This window comes from Chlorocebus sabaeus, chromosome 20, assembly GCF_047675955.1.
Source record: "Chlorocebus sabaeus isolate Y175 chromosome 20, mChlSab1.0.hap1, whole genome shotgun sequence".
NCBI lineage: Eukaryota > Metazoa > Chordata > Mammalia > Primates > Cercopithecidae > Chlorocebus > Chlorocebus sabaeus.
The window spans coordinates 33,680,836-33,700,023 of NC_132923.1; the positions used below are offsets into that span (position 1 = coordinate 33,680,836).

The window sequence follows — 19,188 nt, forward strand, 5'->3', positions numbered from 1 at the left end:
TCGAGACCATCCTGGCAAACATGGTGAAACTATGTCTTTACTAAAAATACAAAAATTAGCTGGGCGTGGTGGTGTGAACCTGCAGTTCCAGCTCTTCGAGAGGCTGAGGCCGGAGAATCATTTGAACCTGGGAGTTGGAGGTTGCAGTGAGCTGAGATTGCGCCACTGCACTCCAGCTTGGTGACAGAGTGAGTCTCCATCTCAAAAAAAAAAAAAAAAAGTATACAGTATCTACAAACTATACACATTGCCATAGAGTCAAGTCAGCACTCTGTCTCTTCTTGAGATACATTAAAATAATTATTAAAATATTTCAATTAATAAACATACTTAAGTATAAATTTAATAACCATTATTTTCATAAGTAAAAGCCATGGCTTATTTTCATATAACATATCAATCATAATGCATCCAGTTAAGGTAATTTTTTTTTCATTTTGAAACCATTTTTTAATGGGGAAAATATACATTCAATTGCTTTTTTCCTGCAAATTTGAAAATTTTCTCTTGATTATATATGTGTATATTTGAAGCCTAATTTTTTTTTTTTTTTTTTGAGATGGAGTCTCGCTCTGTTGCCCAGGCTCTAGAGTGCAGTGGCGTGATACCGGCTCACTGCAAGTTCTGCCTACCGAGTCCACACTACTCTCCTGCCTTAGCCTCCTGAGTAGCTGGTACTGCAGCTGCCCACCACCATGCCCGACTGATTTTTTGTATTTTTAGTAGAGACGGGGTTTCACCGTGTTAGCCAGGATGGTCTCGATCTCCTGACCTCGTGATCTGCCCACTTCGGTCTCCCAAAGTGCTGGGATTACAGGCGTGAGCTACCGTGCCCGGCCTGAAGCCTAAATTTTTAACATGTTCAATGTGTTTGCATACATAATAAAAACACAAATGCATTATAGTTATTTAATGCATACAATCAACATGTTATTCTTTGTTAATATGAATTAAGAGAGCATGGAGATATTTACTACTCAGAATGTAGTGCCAAGGACTGCATTAATTCACTCCATAAATAATGGTAGAGCTCCTAGGTACTGTAAGAGAGTGTATAAGGAATACTTTGAAGGATCTTATGCTTCTTATTCTCAGGAAAATACAATTTTTTGGTAAGATAGTATATTAGTCCATTTTCATACTGCTATAAAGAACTGCCCAAGACTAGGTAATTTATAAAGGAAAGGGATTTAATTGACTTACAGTTCAGCATGGCTGGGGAAGCCTCAGGAAACTTACAATCATGATGGAAGGCAAAGGGGAAGCAAGGCACCTTCTTCAAAAGTAAGCAGGAAGAAGTGCTGAGCAAAGGCGGAAGAGCCCCTTATAAACCATCAGACCTCATGAGAACTCACTCATTGTCATGAGAACAGAATGGGAGAAACTGCCCCCATGATTCAATTGTCATAACCTAATCTCTCCCTTGACAGGTGGGGATTATGAGGATTATGGGGGTTACAAAGCAGGATGAGATTTGGGTGGGGGCACAAAGCCTAACCATGTCAGATGGTTATTGACCTGGGTCAAAACAAAGCAAAACAGAAAGCTGGAATTTTAGTAGTATAGGAAAATACCAGAGATTTTCCATGTCAGAAGACAAGTGTGACCAAATATTCAGAGGTAAAAATGGACATATTGTGTTAGAGGGGCAGTGATAGATGTAATATTTTTTAGAGAAAATAACGTTCAAAGTAAAATGCTAAAATGTAAAGTAAAGAAAAATCTAAGTATGTGAGTTGAGTATTTTTCTAGGATGACTGAGGATAAATATCTCAAAAAGATGCATTAAACCACACTATTTCAGATTTCAGCATAGGTGAACTCTGAAATCAGGAGGGAAGCCTAGTGAAACAGTACCATGGTGTCTCCAGTGAAATGTGTTGAAAAATTACCAAAAGTGAAAACAGTTCTTTGTTGTTGAAAATTTCGAATGAACTTATAAACAATAATGACAAAGAGCAGAGATTCTTTTTATTTTTTTCTTTTGAGACGGAGTCCTGCTCTGTCACCCAGGCTGGAGTGCAGCAGTATGATCACAGCTCACTGCAGCCTTGACCTCCCTGGGCTCAGGTGACCCTCCTATCCTGAATAGCTGAAACTACAGGTGTATGCCGCTACAACCAAATAATTTTTGTATTTTTATCAGAGAGGGGTTTTCACCATGTTGTCCAGGTCTCGAACTCCTGGCCTCAAGCAATCTGCCCACCTTGGCCTCCCAAAGTGCTGAAATTACAGGCATGAAACACAGTGCCCGGCCAAGAGCAGAGATTCTAATGACTTGTGTAGCAAAAGTCAAATGAACTAAACGAATGATGGAGAATGACTATTTGGATAAAGGAGATAAGCATTTTTATCAATTCCTTTAAGTTTTTTCTTTGTTTGTTTTAGACAATGTTCAACCAATATGAGCTTGTTCTGGTAGAAGTGGCTCTTAAATGGCTATATTTCTTCCACTTATTAAAATTTAACACAATTCATTGTACCCATGAGTTTTATGGGTACAACGAGTCAAGGAAATTTTGTTCTCACCATTTATAAACTGCTAAGTATTGTAGGAAAAAACTTGGTAGTGAATTAAGGCACAGAGACCTTGAGTCTATGGTCTTTAACTTAAAAATATACAAGTCATACAGCAATAAAATTATATTACGTATGCAAAGTACTTAGCACAATAATTGTTAATTAGTAAGCATAATAATTGGAAATTAGTTAATTCTCTTAAAATGGACTTCCAACTTTTGCTGATTATCCCCTGTTTTTCATTCTAGTCTAGTAACCATCAGCTTTACCACAGCCTACTGTGATATCTTCCTAGGGTAGTCTTTGAATAGTCAGGGTTTAAACAGGATTAAAGAGAGAAAATTTTTATGTCCTGACAAATTAAAATTGCACCTCTTTTTGTATAGCCAATTACAAATGAAATACTGGAGGAGTTAAATCAAATACTTATTCTAGGTTTGTTAAAACTAGTGGGTAGCAATCATTTTGTGAGGGTTAGAAGTGAAATACTAAACAAAAATGTAATATAGTCACCTTGTATGTACATTGATCCTCAATAAATCAGCTTTTCAGATTAGTGGAGATTTATCTTTAGTGGCATTAATTTTAACTTGAATAGAGTAACCCTAGTTTCATCATGTATTGTCTTCTGTTGATGTGTTTCTGTTACCAAAAAAGGAGAGCTTTTATTACTGATTTTTTTCTTTCCTCTCTTTTTAGTAATTCAAGGGACACCTTTGCATTCCTCTCAATTCATAGCCCTTGTTCTTCTTGCTCTTCTCCTTATCCTCCTCATGTGCTTTTTTCTTCCTTCCTGACCTCCCTCTCAAGGAATTGGAGGCAAATATTTGTGTTCTTTTTACTCTTAGGGTTGCTCATTTTGAATGTACAACACTAAGAGGATTTTATTATTTTTTCTTCTGCACTGACTTCTAGAATCATTCACCAGGAGTCTGTTACTTGGTTAACAGTAATACAACTTGTGGTCGACTATTTTATTCATAAAATATTTTAATATTATTAAATTAAAAAAAATACATTGGCAAAAGAGTATATGTTTATTATCTAAAAAGTACTAACTGAAATTTTCTCTTGTAACTATAGCCTCCTCTTTAGTATTTGGAACACTTCATTGGCAAAAATAGAGTTTACATACAACTCGTTTATTATGCCGTATAAAAATATTCCCTAGATTCCTTTTTAAACATCTACTTACTTACAGCTCAAAAATGCCACTTTTGTTTATATCAAGGTCAAATTTCACAATTTCTTTAACTATATTTTTGGCAATGTCTCTCCAAACTATGTCACCTAAGTTTAAGATACCCAATAATTACAAACATTGCTGTCCTCATTAGAAAGAACCAATAGGTGGCTTTGTCAAGAAATCAGAGTACCTGATGTAAATGACGAGTTGATGGGTGCAGCACACCAACATGGCACAAGTATACATATGTAGCAAACCTGCACGTTGTGCACATGTACCCTACAACTTAAAGTTTAATAATAATAAATAAATTAAAAAAAAAAAAAGAAAGAAATCAGAGTAGAGTCCAAGCTCAGGGTTCTCTTAACTAGTTATATGATTACAGGAAGGACGGTTAACTTCTTTGAGCCAGAGATTCCTCATTTTTAAAACAGATGCTACAATAGCTCTATCAACTACCTGGAATTGTTGTGAGAATCAAATGATAAGATGAAACTTAAACTGATTGGTAAATTGTAAAGCACTATGTTAATACAAGTTGATGGTACGATTATCATTTTTATCACATGTAATTAGTTTCCTAGTTAATAAAAATACAAATTAGAACAAGGTAAATAATGCATATTTGTATAATAAACTGATTTCTAAAATATGGTAAGTATAATAGTAGAAAACATGAAGTAATGTCTTTTCCAACTTTTATAAATAATTTTCCGTCTGAATTTTGAAATGATGATGCTATTATCTAAGTATGTTAATTATTAGGAAAAAATACTAGCAATTATATTTTCTAATATTTTATAGTTTAATCATAAAATAAAAAGATAAATTGTAATTCAATCACCCCTCTGAGAATCCAAAGGCAATTTTTTTGTTATCTTTTACTACCCAAAATTGGAAGTAGTAATAGATTATATTTGAGCTTTACAGTACTTAGTACGTATGTCTGCATTTCTTTTATTCTTGTTTTAATGTTTTCTTAAATTGTAGGTACGGATAACTACTATAAAGGCAGTATCCATGTGATTATTTTCAAAAATCTATATATATGAGGGTTTTTTAAAAAAGCAAACTAGTTAAAAACATAACATCTTTTTTGAAATTCAGTTAAAAGAAAAATCCTAATCAGATTCAAATTATCTCATCAGTGTTCATAAGACCCCATGTTCTTATAGAACTCTAAGTTAAATTTAAGGGCTTATTCTATGAGAAAATGTCCAAACTTTGGGATAGTGATTATCAAATGTTATTTTGTAAAAAATTATGTGTGTATCCTAATGCAAAGAATTTCTGAACTCATTTTTTTTTTTATTTTGAAATCTTGGTTCAGCACATTTGAAATAAAGCCCAGAGATAACTTCAAGAAACACTAGGCTGGGGATTGTATTCTGCCAATTCATTATAATACAGCGAGAAATTTGTGTAGGAGGTTATTATTTATAAAGCATTGTGCACAATTATGAACACAAATAAAAACAGATAACTAAGTAAACATTAAATACATCTAATTTTGAAGTATTTTTTCATCTCATCAATATTTTCTAACACCAACATCTATGCTTAATATTGGGCCTGGAAATTAGTATCTGAAATAGTGGATACAACTGTTTCTCTTTGGGATCCTAAAATTATCTAAACTCTAAATGTTACTTTAACATAATTTACTAGACTGTAGGATGCTATTGTTAAATAAGCGATTCTTAAGCCAGTATTGCTTTCTTTAATAACAAAATACTTCTTTTCTTGTGTACTAGGGCTCACCAGGAGAACGTGGGTCAGCAGGTACAGCTGGCCCAATTGGTTTACCAGGGCGCCCGGGACCTCAGGGTCCTCCTGGTCCAGCTGGAGAGAAAGGTGCTCCTGTAAGTAATGTCTAGAAGAAAATATACTACACTGCTACCCTGTACACATTATTACTTTTTATTCAATAATATTAGCTTTTCATACACCACTGTATTCTCTCTATATATGTGTCTGGCATATAAATACACTGGCTTGTATATATATAATAGAGAAAATTTCAAATTCAATTAAATGACATGACATTTTCCCACACTTTATGAAACCATAATACCTGTAAGGGAGTTGGATATTATTAATGTAAAAGGCTTCTCATTTTGCTTTAAAAAATAAAAAAAGTTGTGAGTTTTTGATTAAAGATATACCTTGCTGCTTTACATTAGAAAAGTGTGAACTTTTTACACCTCTTGTAATACAAATTCAACTTCAAGCATTTCCATAGTCTGTATATGAAACTCATAGAAAGTAGCTGCCCTTCTCATGTAATTTGAGCTTTGATCACCAGTGAATGAGACAGGGAACATCTGACCAATTATTTCATCTAATATTTATTGGATTTTAACATTTTATATTTACATGACTATGGACTCTATTCCACTTATTAGATTTAGGTTTCTTTGTTAAGATTTCTTCTCTATTTTTGTTCCTGGTTTTGATGTGATTGTATTTTTAAAAAATAATTCTCTCTTTCTACAAGATTAAAATGCAAACTATTTCAGTAAATGTAGATAAAAAGTACTGGCGCTGATACACAAAAATATAAGTTTAATATTTTTATATACTGGTAAGTGTTGATATATAAAATCTATCACTAAGACTTCAGTTTTATCAATTTGATTTGCTTTCGTTATCTATGCATTTTCTCTAATTATTCTGTGATATTATTCCAATGTTTCTGTTTGAGACTGTTTTGTGCAGTTTTAACAGAACACTACAGACTGGGTAATTTATAATGAACAAAAATATATTGGTTCATGGTACTGGTAGATGGAAAGTCCAAGCTAGTGGGGTCACATCTGGTAACGAACTTCTTGACACATCATCCCATCGTAGAAGGACAAAGAGAGGGCAAGAGAGAGAGAGAGAGTAAAAAGAAAACAAATTCCCTTTGTCGTAATGAACCCACTAATGCAATAACGGCATTAATTAATTTCACTTTGCCCTCATGGCCTAATCATTAGGCCCCATTCCCCTGCACTGTTGCATAGGGAATTAAGTTTCCCAAAGATGTTTTTTTTGGTGACACATTCAAACTGTAGCAGTTTAAAAATTTTTTAAAAAATTGTTTCCTGTAATCCATTACCTTTCAGAAAGAGTTAGAGTGTTGGAATGGGCCATGCCACCTGTGGATAGAACTTTTAGGTGACAGAAAAAGCACTTTTATTATGCTGAGAAAATATATTTCATAGTGTACTGTGTACTGGGAGAAGATAGAAAATAGATTCAGGTCCTTTAGTACAAGTTAATTTAAAAATATAGGGAACACATATTTTGCACAATACACTAAATAATGCATACGGAGAAAATAGGCATAAATTGCTTTTTATACAAATTGAGAATATACTAATTAGATAAGTCAATATTTCTGTGAAGATAATATATTGAATGGTAGGTTTTAAAGTGGATAATTACCTTAGCTTTATGAAGAATAAGTAAATTATTGAAATAAAGATCAAAATATGGAAAAGCATTGAAATTGATAAGAAATTAATTAGATGAGATAGATGAAAAATTATTGACATTAGCCTTTGTAAGAGCCAGGATTCATGCCTGAGTTTTGTTGGTAATTAGTGATATCATAACTAGGGAAGGGAAAAGGGAATGCCTTACTTACCCATTCTCTTTCAGTTATCCCAGCCAAGGACAACAACTCCAGGATGTTCATTCCTTTTTCTATTAGCCAAAATTAGCTATTTAGAATAACTAAGGGGTAGGCACTGTATTGTTACCATTATACTTTTGAAGGAGCTGTCTGCTTAGGAACAGTAACATGAAGTGGTAATAAGAGTGTTCAGTGAAAGGAGTTACAGATATATATTCAGAGGTTTAGTAAAAAGTGATGGAAATGTTTGGCAAAATGTTATATCTAGCCTTTACTTCTTCCTTTTTCCAAACAAATTTTAGATCTTACCTCTGCTGAGTAGCTTGTGTTATCAAAATGTTATGCAATTATCAGCAGGTTTACACTTGCATTTAAAAAAAAAAAAAAAAAAGACAAGATCGGGCCTGTGGAAGACAAGCCCTTGGTCCACCTACCTATCAACCCCACTTCCTGGAATGGAGAAATGGCCTAAGTAACATCCCTATATTAATCAGTTAGATTAGAAACTCTGGGAGTTGGGTCTGGAAAGCAGGTAAGAAGAAAGGGGCTAAAACCTTCTCCAACTTAATGGCATTAATAGAAAATTTTGATAGGGAAACTGATTCTAATGAAAACTATTAGTTAACTGGATGCAAAGATTACAGATAAGGAGCAATTTTAGCTATGCATCTACTTGGGGACAGTTGTAGAAATTGAAGGAAAAGCTAGATCTAAAACACAATGAAGTCAATGCACTAACTGTAACTGAATTAGGCAATAGTAGCTTGAGATTTTAGGAAAAATATTCTCCAAATACTTATTTACAATTTCTAGCATGTGTGTCTGTGTATAATTGCAGAGAAAATAATTAGTGCCAGAAATGTAAGTCTGGGAGTCATTTAAAATAAGAGTGATGTTTAAAGGCATAGTTTTGGATTACTATGTGATTTAATGTTGAGGGAGAGCAGAAGTCTGGACTCAGTCTTCATGGAGAATTATAATGGGTGTCAGTTTCCAAAGCATCTAATAAGAGAGAGAAATAGTCCACAAGGTTTTTTTTTCTTTCTTTTTTTTTGTGTGTGTGTGTGTGTGTGTGTGTGTATATATCTCCAGAGGCATGCCATCAAACAGAACAAGAGATAAACGAGTTCCCTTTTGTGGGATGTTGTAAAAGATCAAGAATACAGAAATCCGAAAGACAAAGAAATAAAGAGACTGGGATTTTACCTGCTGGACATTTATAGCTTTAGGTTAATTCTAAATTGATTCAAAAAGAAAAAAAATGGGCTATATAGGAGTGTAAATCACCTCAAGCAAAGCAGTGGAACCCATAGAAAAATGAACAGTAGGTGGAAGTACTAGTAAGATTGAATACATAGCCTCATTATTATTATTATTATGTGGTGCATATATTTATCTACTTGATCAATAATAAGAAAATAGTTGGTGGAAAAGTTAAGGAGTTAAGGAAATGAGAGTAGACTTAAGTTGCCTGCTTGAAGACAACCAGAAGTGGGTTGGGAGCTAACCCTATCATTTATTTAGTTCATGATTTTGGTTAAGTTATTTGACATCAAAACCTCTGTTTTCTCATCTCTGAAAAGAAGATGGCCGTCTCTGAAAAGAAGATAATCACAGTATTTTGTGAGGACTAGATAAAATTACAGTTCTAAATCATTTTTCAGAATTGTGATAAGTGTTCAGAATAATCATTACACTTAGTAGTAGTATTATCATTACCATCAGTGTGTGAACCAGAGTGCCATAAAAAAGGATGAAATAATAAACTGCTAATAAATACATAAATGAGCTGTTGAGGAAGGAGTGATGGATTTTGTGTATTGTAATAAAAGTTGTGGGTGGGAGTAAAGGTTAAATATAAGACCATGCCAAATCAAACAAAGGACATGGGGATGTTTAGCTAATTCTATCAATTTTTAGGGGAAGATTTAGTTATTAATGTAAATGGAACTACAAGGAGAGATGAATGTTTCCAGTAGTTGTGTAGACTGCGGGCCAAGAGATACATAGTGGAGGAAGAGTTATGTCATCTTGAGGAATTATAAATGGCTAATATAAATTTAGAGTGCTATAGATTTGTTGAATTTCTCCCAACACCACACAGACCAGGGTCAGAAGAAATGAATGGCAGGTGATTCCTGGCTAGAGATTATGTGTACTATAATGAAGGCAGAAGAGAATATATCTGCCTTATTTACAGGGAACCTTATACAAAAGGATTCACTTGTAGAGTTTAAGGCTAGCAAGGAAATTCAAATTAAAGGGAGCTATCTGAATCAACTATTGTATTTAATATAGTGAAGTTTACGGTGAATAGCACAGCACATCCTTTGAGTATTGATAGATTTGAAATATCATATTTGTTTGAAGAAGATAAAAGGTCTCCAGAGTGACATCAGGGATATCCCTCACATAATAATTATGGCACCTTTTTAGAAAATAAGAACATGTGGAACCCAGGCAAGTAATAAATTAGTTAACAATTTAATTTTGCCTTATAGATAGTGTTACTTTTGTTGTCATTAATTAAGTAATGTAGCAACAGTTCCTTAAGTGACTACTCTGGTCCACAGGCCAGAGATATACAAGAGAATGCAAAATCAGACACAGTTCCTACCCTCACATAGTTTACTATCTGATAGGGCAATTTGATAATATGCAAAGAATCACTAAATACATATATAATGACAAACTCAGGTTACTGATATGAAGGGAATGTAATGGTGTATGTCAGATTATACTAGAGAGACCTGCTAGAATTGGGGCCTTTTCTGGGACAAGGCATTGATGGTGAGATGTAAAAGATGAGAAGGAATGAACTGTGCAAAGAGTTCTCATAGGCGCATTCCAGGTCAGAGGAACAAAATGTGCTCAGGCAATGTCACAGGAAAGGACACGGCATCAGATTTAAGGGGCTGAGAAAAATGTCTAGAAGGGACTGAGAAAAATGTCTAGAAGGGTTGGAATGCAGAGAGCAAGGCTTGGGGGAGGCTAAATGTGTTTGGGCAGGTAGCAGGAACTAGATCATGGTAGGCTGTACTAAGCCGTGAAATCTTTATCTGAGGAAAAGTAAACAAGTAAATTTACCTAAAAATGTAGGTAACATGATCTGATCGGCTTTCTGGATGCAGTGTGATGAATAGATTGGAAGGAAGTAAGAATACATATGGGGAAAGACAAGAGTTTTTTTCAGTAGCTCAGAACAAGGATACCAGTATTTTAGAATAAGGTATCAGTGGTGGAGATAAAGTGAATATATTCAAGAGACAATTAGGAGATAAAATGTACAAAACTAACTCATTTTAAAAGAACAGGAGATGTTAAGAGAAGTGAGGGAAAGTGGGGTTGTGAAAAGGCAAAATCCTAATGACTTGTAGATTCCCAGCTTATATCACAGAAGGACAGAAAGGACCTCTGAATGCAATCAAGAATATTGTCTTGTGCAAAACTGATGAAATTTTGACTTTTAGAAAATAATTTATTTTCAACTATAGAAAGATGTTTTATTGGAAACAGAAGTTGAGTTCATTATCAAGGCACTTTTTTAAAGATTACACCATATAGGTCAATTTAAACATGAAAATAATGCCATTTTCAAAAACCAGGAGAACCAAAACAAACACTTAAAAGTAAGAAAGTTACATATGAAACATGTAAAGCATATGGCAAAGTTGGACATATGAGCAAGTGCATTTTTTGATTTCTAAAGCCTAATACCCATTGCACAGCTATGTCAGTGGCACAAAGGAAGGGGAGTAGAGGCTCAACAAAGTTTTACAAACGTAAGGAATCTGATTTATCAATATGTAATAATTGCATGTTTGAAAGAAAAATTCTAAGTTGGGTCCTAATTATTTTTGTGGATCATAGCCTAAGATTTATAAGTGATTTTAAAAGAATAGTATTCTTAGTCACAAATAAAGGTAGGAATCATGTATCATTTATTCTTTAAAACGTTCTTCTAAAAAACATTAAACAATATCCTTGTCAAATATAGAAGCTAGATTATTACTCCTGTAGCTGCACTTCAAAACTGTAAAACCAATGATCTTTGGATATTCAATACAGGGAGAAAAAGGTCCCCAAGGGCCTGCAGGGAGAGATGGAGTTCAAGGTCCTGTTGGTCTCCCAGGGCCAGCTGGTCCTGCCGGCTCTCCTGGGGAAGACGGAGACAAGGTTGGTATTCGTTATCCATGTTAGTAGATCCTGTGAAAAAGCTTAATTTTTGTCAAGAATTCTAGATAATTCTAATCTTTATGATTAGGCTCCAGGTGGATGGTTACCTTTTTCAAAGTTTCACACACATTTTCGTATGCTCAAAAGTTTTATTTAAGAGGTTCAGAATTAGTATCTGTTCCATAAAAGAGTATGTGATATATAAACAGAAAAATCAATTAAAAGAACAGTGGTAATGAGAAAAAATAGTAGATGCCAAAATTTATTTATTTTTAAGAATATCTTTCTGAAATGAATATAAAATAAAAACACTAATTACATGCATATGATTAGCCCTCATGTCTTGCATATTGCACCATGAGACTGAAGAATGAGCTACATATTTACTTGATAATCCTGTTATCATGTACCAATATGTGAGTACAGACTCTAAGCTCCTAATTCCAAATGTATGGCTGTGTGTTAAATGTTTCTATTGAATATATTATTATATTAGTTTAAAATATTATTTAAAAATTTGTAAACCGACACTCTGATAATGTCCATCATTTTAGCATTTGGAAAATTAGCAGAAGTAGTTTTGCTGTTATTTTGTTTTTATATTATTTTTTACTTTTTTAAGAGACGGAGTCTTGCTTTGTCACCCAGGCTGAAGTGCAGTGGCGCAACAGGGCTTACTGCAGCCTCCAACTCCTGAGCTCAAGTGATCCTTCCACCTCAGCTTCCCAAGTAGCTGAGACTATAGGCGTGCTTCACCATGTGCAGCTAACTTTTTAAAAACATTTATTTTTGGACAGGGTCTCACTCTGCTTCCCAGGCTGGTCTCAAACTCCTCGGCCAAATCTTTCACCTCAACCTCCCAAAACCCTGGGATTATAGGCATGAGACCCAGCCCCTGGTTAGTAAAGTAATTTTTGATTAATGTGTAATTATAGATTTTATAAATCAGTGTACTTCCATTATCAGTTTATACAGGTAATATTTGAGACACAATTGATTTTTTAAATTATAAATTCAGTTGTAGTATTCTTTGAAGTTAAATTGACTTGTCTGTTAACATTAGTCAACACTAGAAAGCTAGAAGCAGAGGGAACCCAAGATTTTCCATTTTAAACAGTGACACTGCACGCTAGCATGTCATTATATTAAAGGTAAAACTTAACTGATGATAATTAAGACAATGAAATAGCATGTTAGAGATAAACTGTAAATCAAATCTTTCAATTTCAGGGTGAAATTGGTGAACCGGGACAAAAAGGCAGCAAGGGTGACAAAGGAGAAAATGTGAGTTTCCTACTTTTTATTGAGAGAACATTATTTATTTAACACCTTTTCCTATTTACCATTGATATTTTTAAATCGTACTACTTACTTTCCTAGCCAAAACTTATAATACCAATACTACGTTACCTCTGCAGTTACATAATTCTATAATTTTCTATATTTGTGATGTTTTCTGTTTCTGTGATTAAGTAAAGTATGGTGATTGTAGGCCATTATTTATGACTCTGCTATAACAAATGAAAGCGTAACATAATGAAATAGTCTTTTTTGTAAGATTATGAGAAATTATATATACATAAATTTACCAAAATTAATAGCATTACTATGTTTTACATGTATACAAATTGGTAGCTCATTCCTATATATTATAAATACTTATTTTAAAATTTTTCCTTTAAATCATAAAACTTCAAAATAATTTTGGTTGCTCATTCAAATGGTATGTTCACTCTTGTCTTTATGATGTTTTTCTTTGGTCATTACCAGTTTACATTCTCTTTAAAGTATGTATTTAAACATGTTCCTACTTCTTAAATGAACTATATTGGATGATGATACTGTCACGTGCTTCAGCACTTCCTTCCTAATTTATACTTTCTAAAGAATATCTGTGGACATTATTTTCTAAGTTCTTTATTTTCACTTTTTTCCCCCTTTAAGTGTTCATATATTTGCTCTCTAATAGAAACATAAATCGGGGGAGTACAGAGATACATCCTTCAAGTATTTTTTCTCACCTAGTATAGAAGTTTATACATGATCACCAGCAGTTTTATTCTAACAGACCAGTCTGGTTGCATTTTGTGATCCATCAGTCTGATGCTTTTAGGATTGGAGTTACTGCCTACATTAATACATAACTGAAAGAAGGTTTTTATTAGAATTGATTGAATCCCAAACTGAAGAGTTACTGAAATCCTATGAGATGAATTTTTCTAACTAAAAAGAAAACTCTAGAATTAAAAGAGAAAAATCTTGCAGTAATAATTGTAGTATTTAATGCATAATAGGCTCTGGATTCATTTTTATATGCAGTATAACAAAACATCAACAAATAGGTGATAGCACTGATACTCTGGATCCATACTGTAAAATTATGACAAGAAATTGTGTACAGAAAACCAGCTGCATATGTTTGGTGCAGTTAGTATTGACTGTAAATTTACAAAATGTATTTTGGTGTCTGCCTTAGTCTGTTTTGTGTTACTATAAAGGAATACCCAAGGCTGGATAATTTAAAAGTAAAGTAAGGTTATTTGGCTTACAGTTCAGCAGGTTGTGCAAAGCAGCCTGGGGCTGGCATCTGGTTGGCTTATGGTGAGCAGGCTTTTGTACTGTGTCAAAACATGGCAGAGAACTTAAAAGGGGAAGCAGGCCTAAACAAAGACAGACCAAACCCCACAGGAGTGCTGACTTTAAAACAACCCTCTTTCATGGGAACTAATTCATTCCTTCAAGTACCAATTCAATCTCCCCAGAGCAAGAACTCAATCACTATGCAGCTATTCCTTATGGATCCACCTTAAGAACCCAAACCCCTCCCATTAGACTCCACCTTCAACATTGGGAATTAGATTTCAACATGAGGTTCAGTGGGGACAAACCATATGCAAATGATAGCAGTAAATTACTTTAGATTCCATTTGGATTTCTTAATGATAAATAAATACTATTGATTTAATTAGACTACCTTATACACTTGACAGAAGCCACATTTTTATAAGTTTTATTTATTCCTTAAAAGCTATGCTAAAATGACTGAATGGCCATTATTTGGTCCAGCAAATCTCAAGTAGTTTTCCTCAGGCCCCTTGCATACTCTGAAAGGTTTTTGAGGAGCCCAAAAAGCTTTTGTCTATATGGGTTACTATAATATGAATGAAAACTGATATATTTAAAATATTTAGTGATTGATTTATTTAAAATTAAGAATAAGAGGCCCAAAGCACTTTTAATTAAAAAAAGCTATATTTTTCCAAATAAAAATATATAGTCCCAAGAGTAGCATTGTTACATTTTTTTTTGTCTAGCTTAATAGAAGAAGCTATATTCTCATATCTAGTTCAGCCTGTGGTGACATGTTTTGGTTGAAAGCATGAAGAAAATCTAGGCTCACGTAAATTATGTAGTTATAAAAGAGAGGAGCATTTTCAGTAACTTTTCAGGTAATTTTGAATATTCTTTGATTTTACATAGGAATTTTATAAGTGGTAGTTTTTCTTAAAGGTCAATTGCAAAACAGAATTTGAAACAAAAACAGTGAACTTTTTGTGCTATTACTTTATATTCCACTGCTCTATCTACACGTTGATGACTATGTTTCATACATAATTTTGTAATACCCTTCATTGATAATTTGGAAATTATTAATTTCCTGGGTACGGTCCTCAAAGTATTGACACAATTCTTTATGCAATATCAGTATCATAGGAAAATACTTTCAGATTGGGAAGATGTAAAGCCTGCAATGGCAGATGAAAGATTTCCAAAATTCTAATTTTTGTTTTAAAGTTTAAATGTTATTGATGGTCAATACTGTCAGTTGTTTTCTTTGAAATCCAAGGCTTCCTTTATATTGAATAACATCTGCCAAAATCATACTTATTATTTATAATCACAGTTATTATTTATAACTGATTATTTATAATCATATTTATTATTTATAACTGTGATTATAAATAATCATAGTTTTTCTGTCAGCTGCTCTTTCAAGTAAAAATAGTGCTCCATGTAAAATTTAGTGTTCCATGTAAAAGTTCCGCCAGCATTTCAAACTATAATCCAAGTGTTTTTTTTTCTTTGAGACAAACACTGTACTGCAGTATGAGGCAAAAATAATTTATGTATGTCTTCAATTTGTCAAACGAATATGAAAAGACACATATTCAAGGTCAATATTTAATAATATTAATAACTACCAAAGCCTCATCAATACAATTACATCCATAACATTCTTGGGCGGAACAGCCATTTTTATGTTGACTGAGAGTATATCATGATAAAACGCAATTAATGCTTTTACAAATGGTAGCTACCAACATGATTAGCGCTAAGTTACCAGCAATTTTATGCACCACAGATTTTACATCATTAGTGTAAAAGTATATATAGTATAAAGGACAAATAATGCCTTACTGTTGTTATGAGAAGAGTTATGAACTAGCAGAATCCTAAAAGGATATGAAGAACTCCCAGTGGCCCATGGACCAGATTTTCAGAATCTTGCTTTAATAGTTCCCCCACAAATAGTAGTTATGATACAGAACAAAACAGTTCAATGATACTTTTATTTCTTTAATGCCTGAGCTTTTTCTATTACCTTACCAGTTACTAATGTAAGAAAATGAGACACTGAAGAAATAGCTATGCATGTAAGACTCATAATGCCTTTTGAAAACTACTACTCAAAATAAGAGGTCCTGGTGTACTTAATATATAACAATTAGTTTACATGTGTATGCATATGTGAAAATTCCAAATTTTCGTATATCACTACATTCTATCTGTATAGAACCTTCAGAATTCTGATGTTCACTCAGAAGATAGTATACAAATTTTTCATGAGCCCTCTCCTAATCATATTTATCTCATTAAAGAAATCTGATACTTTGAAAATTTTCAAATGTGAATCTTACAACTTGATTTCTGTTAGCATAGAAATCTATCTTGAAGATTGCAGATAAGAGTGCTTTCAATATATGTCAACTTAAAATTGATTTCCAATGTGAAAGTTTGAGTATCAAGAAGTACAATAAATAATGATTGCACTAAATGCAAAAGAGTTCTATGTGATGCTTCTTTTTTTCCAAAGGAGTGCAGAAATATTTGATCTTGGTAGGCTAAATGTTCTGTTTCATATAGCTGAGGCTCTTCTGGCTTCACTTTATAAATTACTTATTTTTATCTCACTGCAGGGTCCTCCTGGTCCCCCAGGTCTTCAAGGACCAGTTGGTGCCCCTGGAATTGCTGTAAGTATTCCACATTGTTCCATAAATCTAAATCCTTACAGCTCCCTGGTTAAATTTATATACTGTCCCATAACCAGTCAATTTTTGGGGGTAATAAGTTTTGTTTGTATGTTTCACATTAAATCGAATTTAAATGATCAAATATAGCTAGCCAAGCTGATTCTTAGAAACAAAACATATTGTAACTTCATTTGAAAATAAGTAATAATTTGTTGAGAATTCCTTAATATGTAATAATTTAGAAAATTATTTCCATTATGAGACAGCTTTTGCTTCTCTTGGTATACAGGATCAAATCAAAATCAGTCATAATCCAGAAGCAAAGCAAGCAAGCAAAACAAACAATAACATATTGAAGCAGATAATGGGAATTTAGTCTACTTTTTACTTGGTTATTCTTAAATACATCTGCTTTGGTTAAATTGGAAATGGTCACATTTTTTGTAATGATCCATATAATAATGATTTTTTTCTAGTTTGGGACAATTTTTCTTTCTCTTCTCTAGGGAGGTGATGGTGAACCAGGTCCTAGAGGACAGCAGGGGATGTTTGGGCAAAAAGGTGATGAGGGTGCCAGAGGCTTCCCTGGACCTCCTGGTCCAATAGGTCTTCAGGTAAGATGCCCCTGTCTTTGTTTACTCCATCATTTCTACCTACTTCTCACCAGGCTTTCTGATGGATGTAAAACAAAATATTTTTTTTTCTTTTTTCTACATAAGAACTTGAGAATAATGTTTATTCATAAAGATTATTTTATTTAAATGTGTAACTGAACTTGAAATCCTTGTTATCATGTATGATTAATTCTCCTGAACGTGTATCAGGGCTGGTTCCTAATTGTGGAGTATTTTTAGCCCCACTTTAATTATTACACCTCCTTTCTTCACTCCTATTTTGTTTGGAAAATGAACTACAGCTTTACCTAAGTCTGATACTTAAAAGTAAGTTATTAGGGTTCTTTCATACGACTCATAACGACTCATAAGAAGATAAGTTAGTATTTCAGACTGATAGCAATAGGAGGCACACAAATTCCTAGGGAGACAGGGATGGATCCCTGGAGAAATTCGACCTATGACTCTTACTTTCAAGATGGCTAAAAAAAATTAGAAACATTTCTCAAAGAAATGGGATCCTGCCAATAGCAACTGCCAACAGCACATGTTAAACAATAATAGGTAAACAAATTAACAGTCGATCATTTAAGATAAATTATTATTATTTTAAAATTATAATTTAAACTTTATGAAGCATATCCAGGAAAAGAAGTATTAAATTGTAGAACACTAAAGGCTGAGAGAATTCTGTTCAAATATATCTTATAATTGGACTCTTAGACAAAATGTTCCAGAGCGGACATCTATTCTAGGTTGCTTTTTACTTTGCACGTGATGTTCACTGCTTCCTACGAACTTTGGAAGCATTGAGCTTTTTTCTTCCTCTTGCTTATTCTATCTCTTCCTAGTGATCCATGCAAAAGTTGTAACATTTTGTCTTAAATGATATTGAGGAACCACATGAGGATAACTTATGGTATATTATTAGTATTAGAAATGGTAAATTAAGTCATCTAGTTCACTGAACCTAGAAATTTATGAAGTTGTAGAAAAGTATATGTAAATTGAATTTATATAAACAGTTTATATCTTCATTTTTATAAATATAATTATACAATTACTGTTTTTTGATATTAGATAGCTTATTATATGCATAATTACACAAATTACATTATAAAGACAGTATAATGAACTATTACTGTTAAAACACTCAATGGATGTTTATTAGGTAACATGATTTTTTAATTGTCTCATTTTATTTTAAGGTCAAAATAATTCTTTTTAAACTTGGAAAGTGAAAAAATTTTACTTTCATACTTGTCATGTTTAACTCAGTTATACTTGTTGGACAATTATACATAAACAGTGATAAGTACCACATATCAATATGTGTAAGAAGCACACATATTTGAAAAAAACAGGACATTAAAATTAGATTGCCAATGGATATTTATTTTCTTTTTTTGCATTTGACTAATTAGTCTGAATCCTATAAAACTATAATTTAGAAACAGTTCTCATGATTAAAGAAGGTGTCTTGTAGATTATATTTATAAAATATTCAATACAATTATCATCTTCATTTCCACAAAGTAAGAGATGTGCTTTTTGATGAGGGTGACTCAAGAAATCAATTCATTACAATTGTGATTATATTTTCCCACAGCTACTTCTTTAAATCAGGAAATTGGATGATGCTAATGTAATTAACATGTTCACAATTGCATCTGCCTCCTTTAATTGAGTCTTCGTGAAAGAATAGATATTAGCAATTATAATAGACATAAAATAATCTAACATTCAGATTAAATGTCTTGATTTTTCAATTTGATGTTTACTATCATCTGCATATGAAGGATATACACACATACATAT

At 33.0% G+C, this 19,188-nt stretch overlaps 1 protein-coding gene across 2 annotated transcripts in view; it reads left to right on the top strand.

The window, feature by feature from the left end:
• The window catches only part of COL11A1 (collagen type XI alpha 1 chain), a 218,994-nt gene that overhangs the window by 151,495 nt on the left and 48,311 nt on the right, over positions 1–19,188 (top strand). For both annotated transcript variants that reach the window (XM_007977793.3, XM_007977794.3), the window contains exons 42-46: positions 5,461–5,568; positions 11,397–11,504; positions 12,735–12,788; positions 16,703–16,756; positions 17,263–17,370. In XM_007977793.3, coding sequence (XP_007975984.1) covers positions 5,461–5,568; positions 11,397–11,504; positions 12,735–12,788; positions 16,703–16,756; positions 17,263–17,370 — 432 coding nt within the window. The remainder of the gene's footprint in view (positions 1–5,460; positions 5,569–11,396; positions 11,505–12,734; positions 12,789–16,702; positions 16,757–17,262; positions 17,371–19,188) is intronic.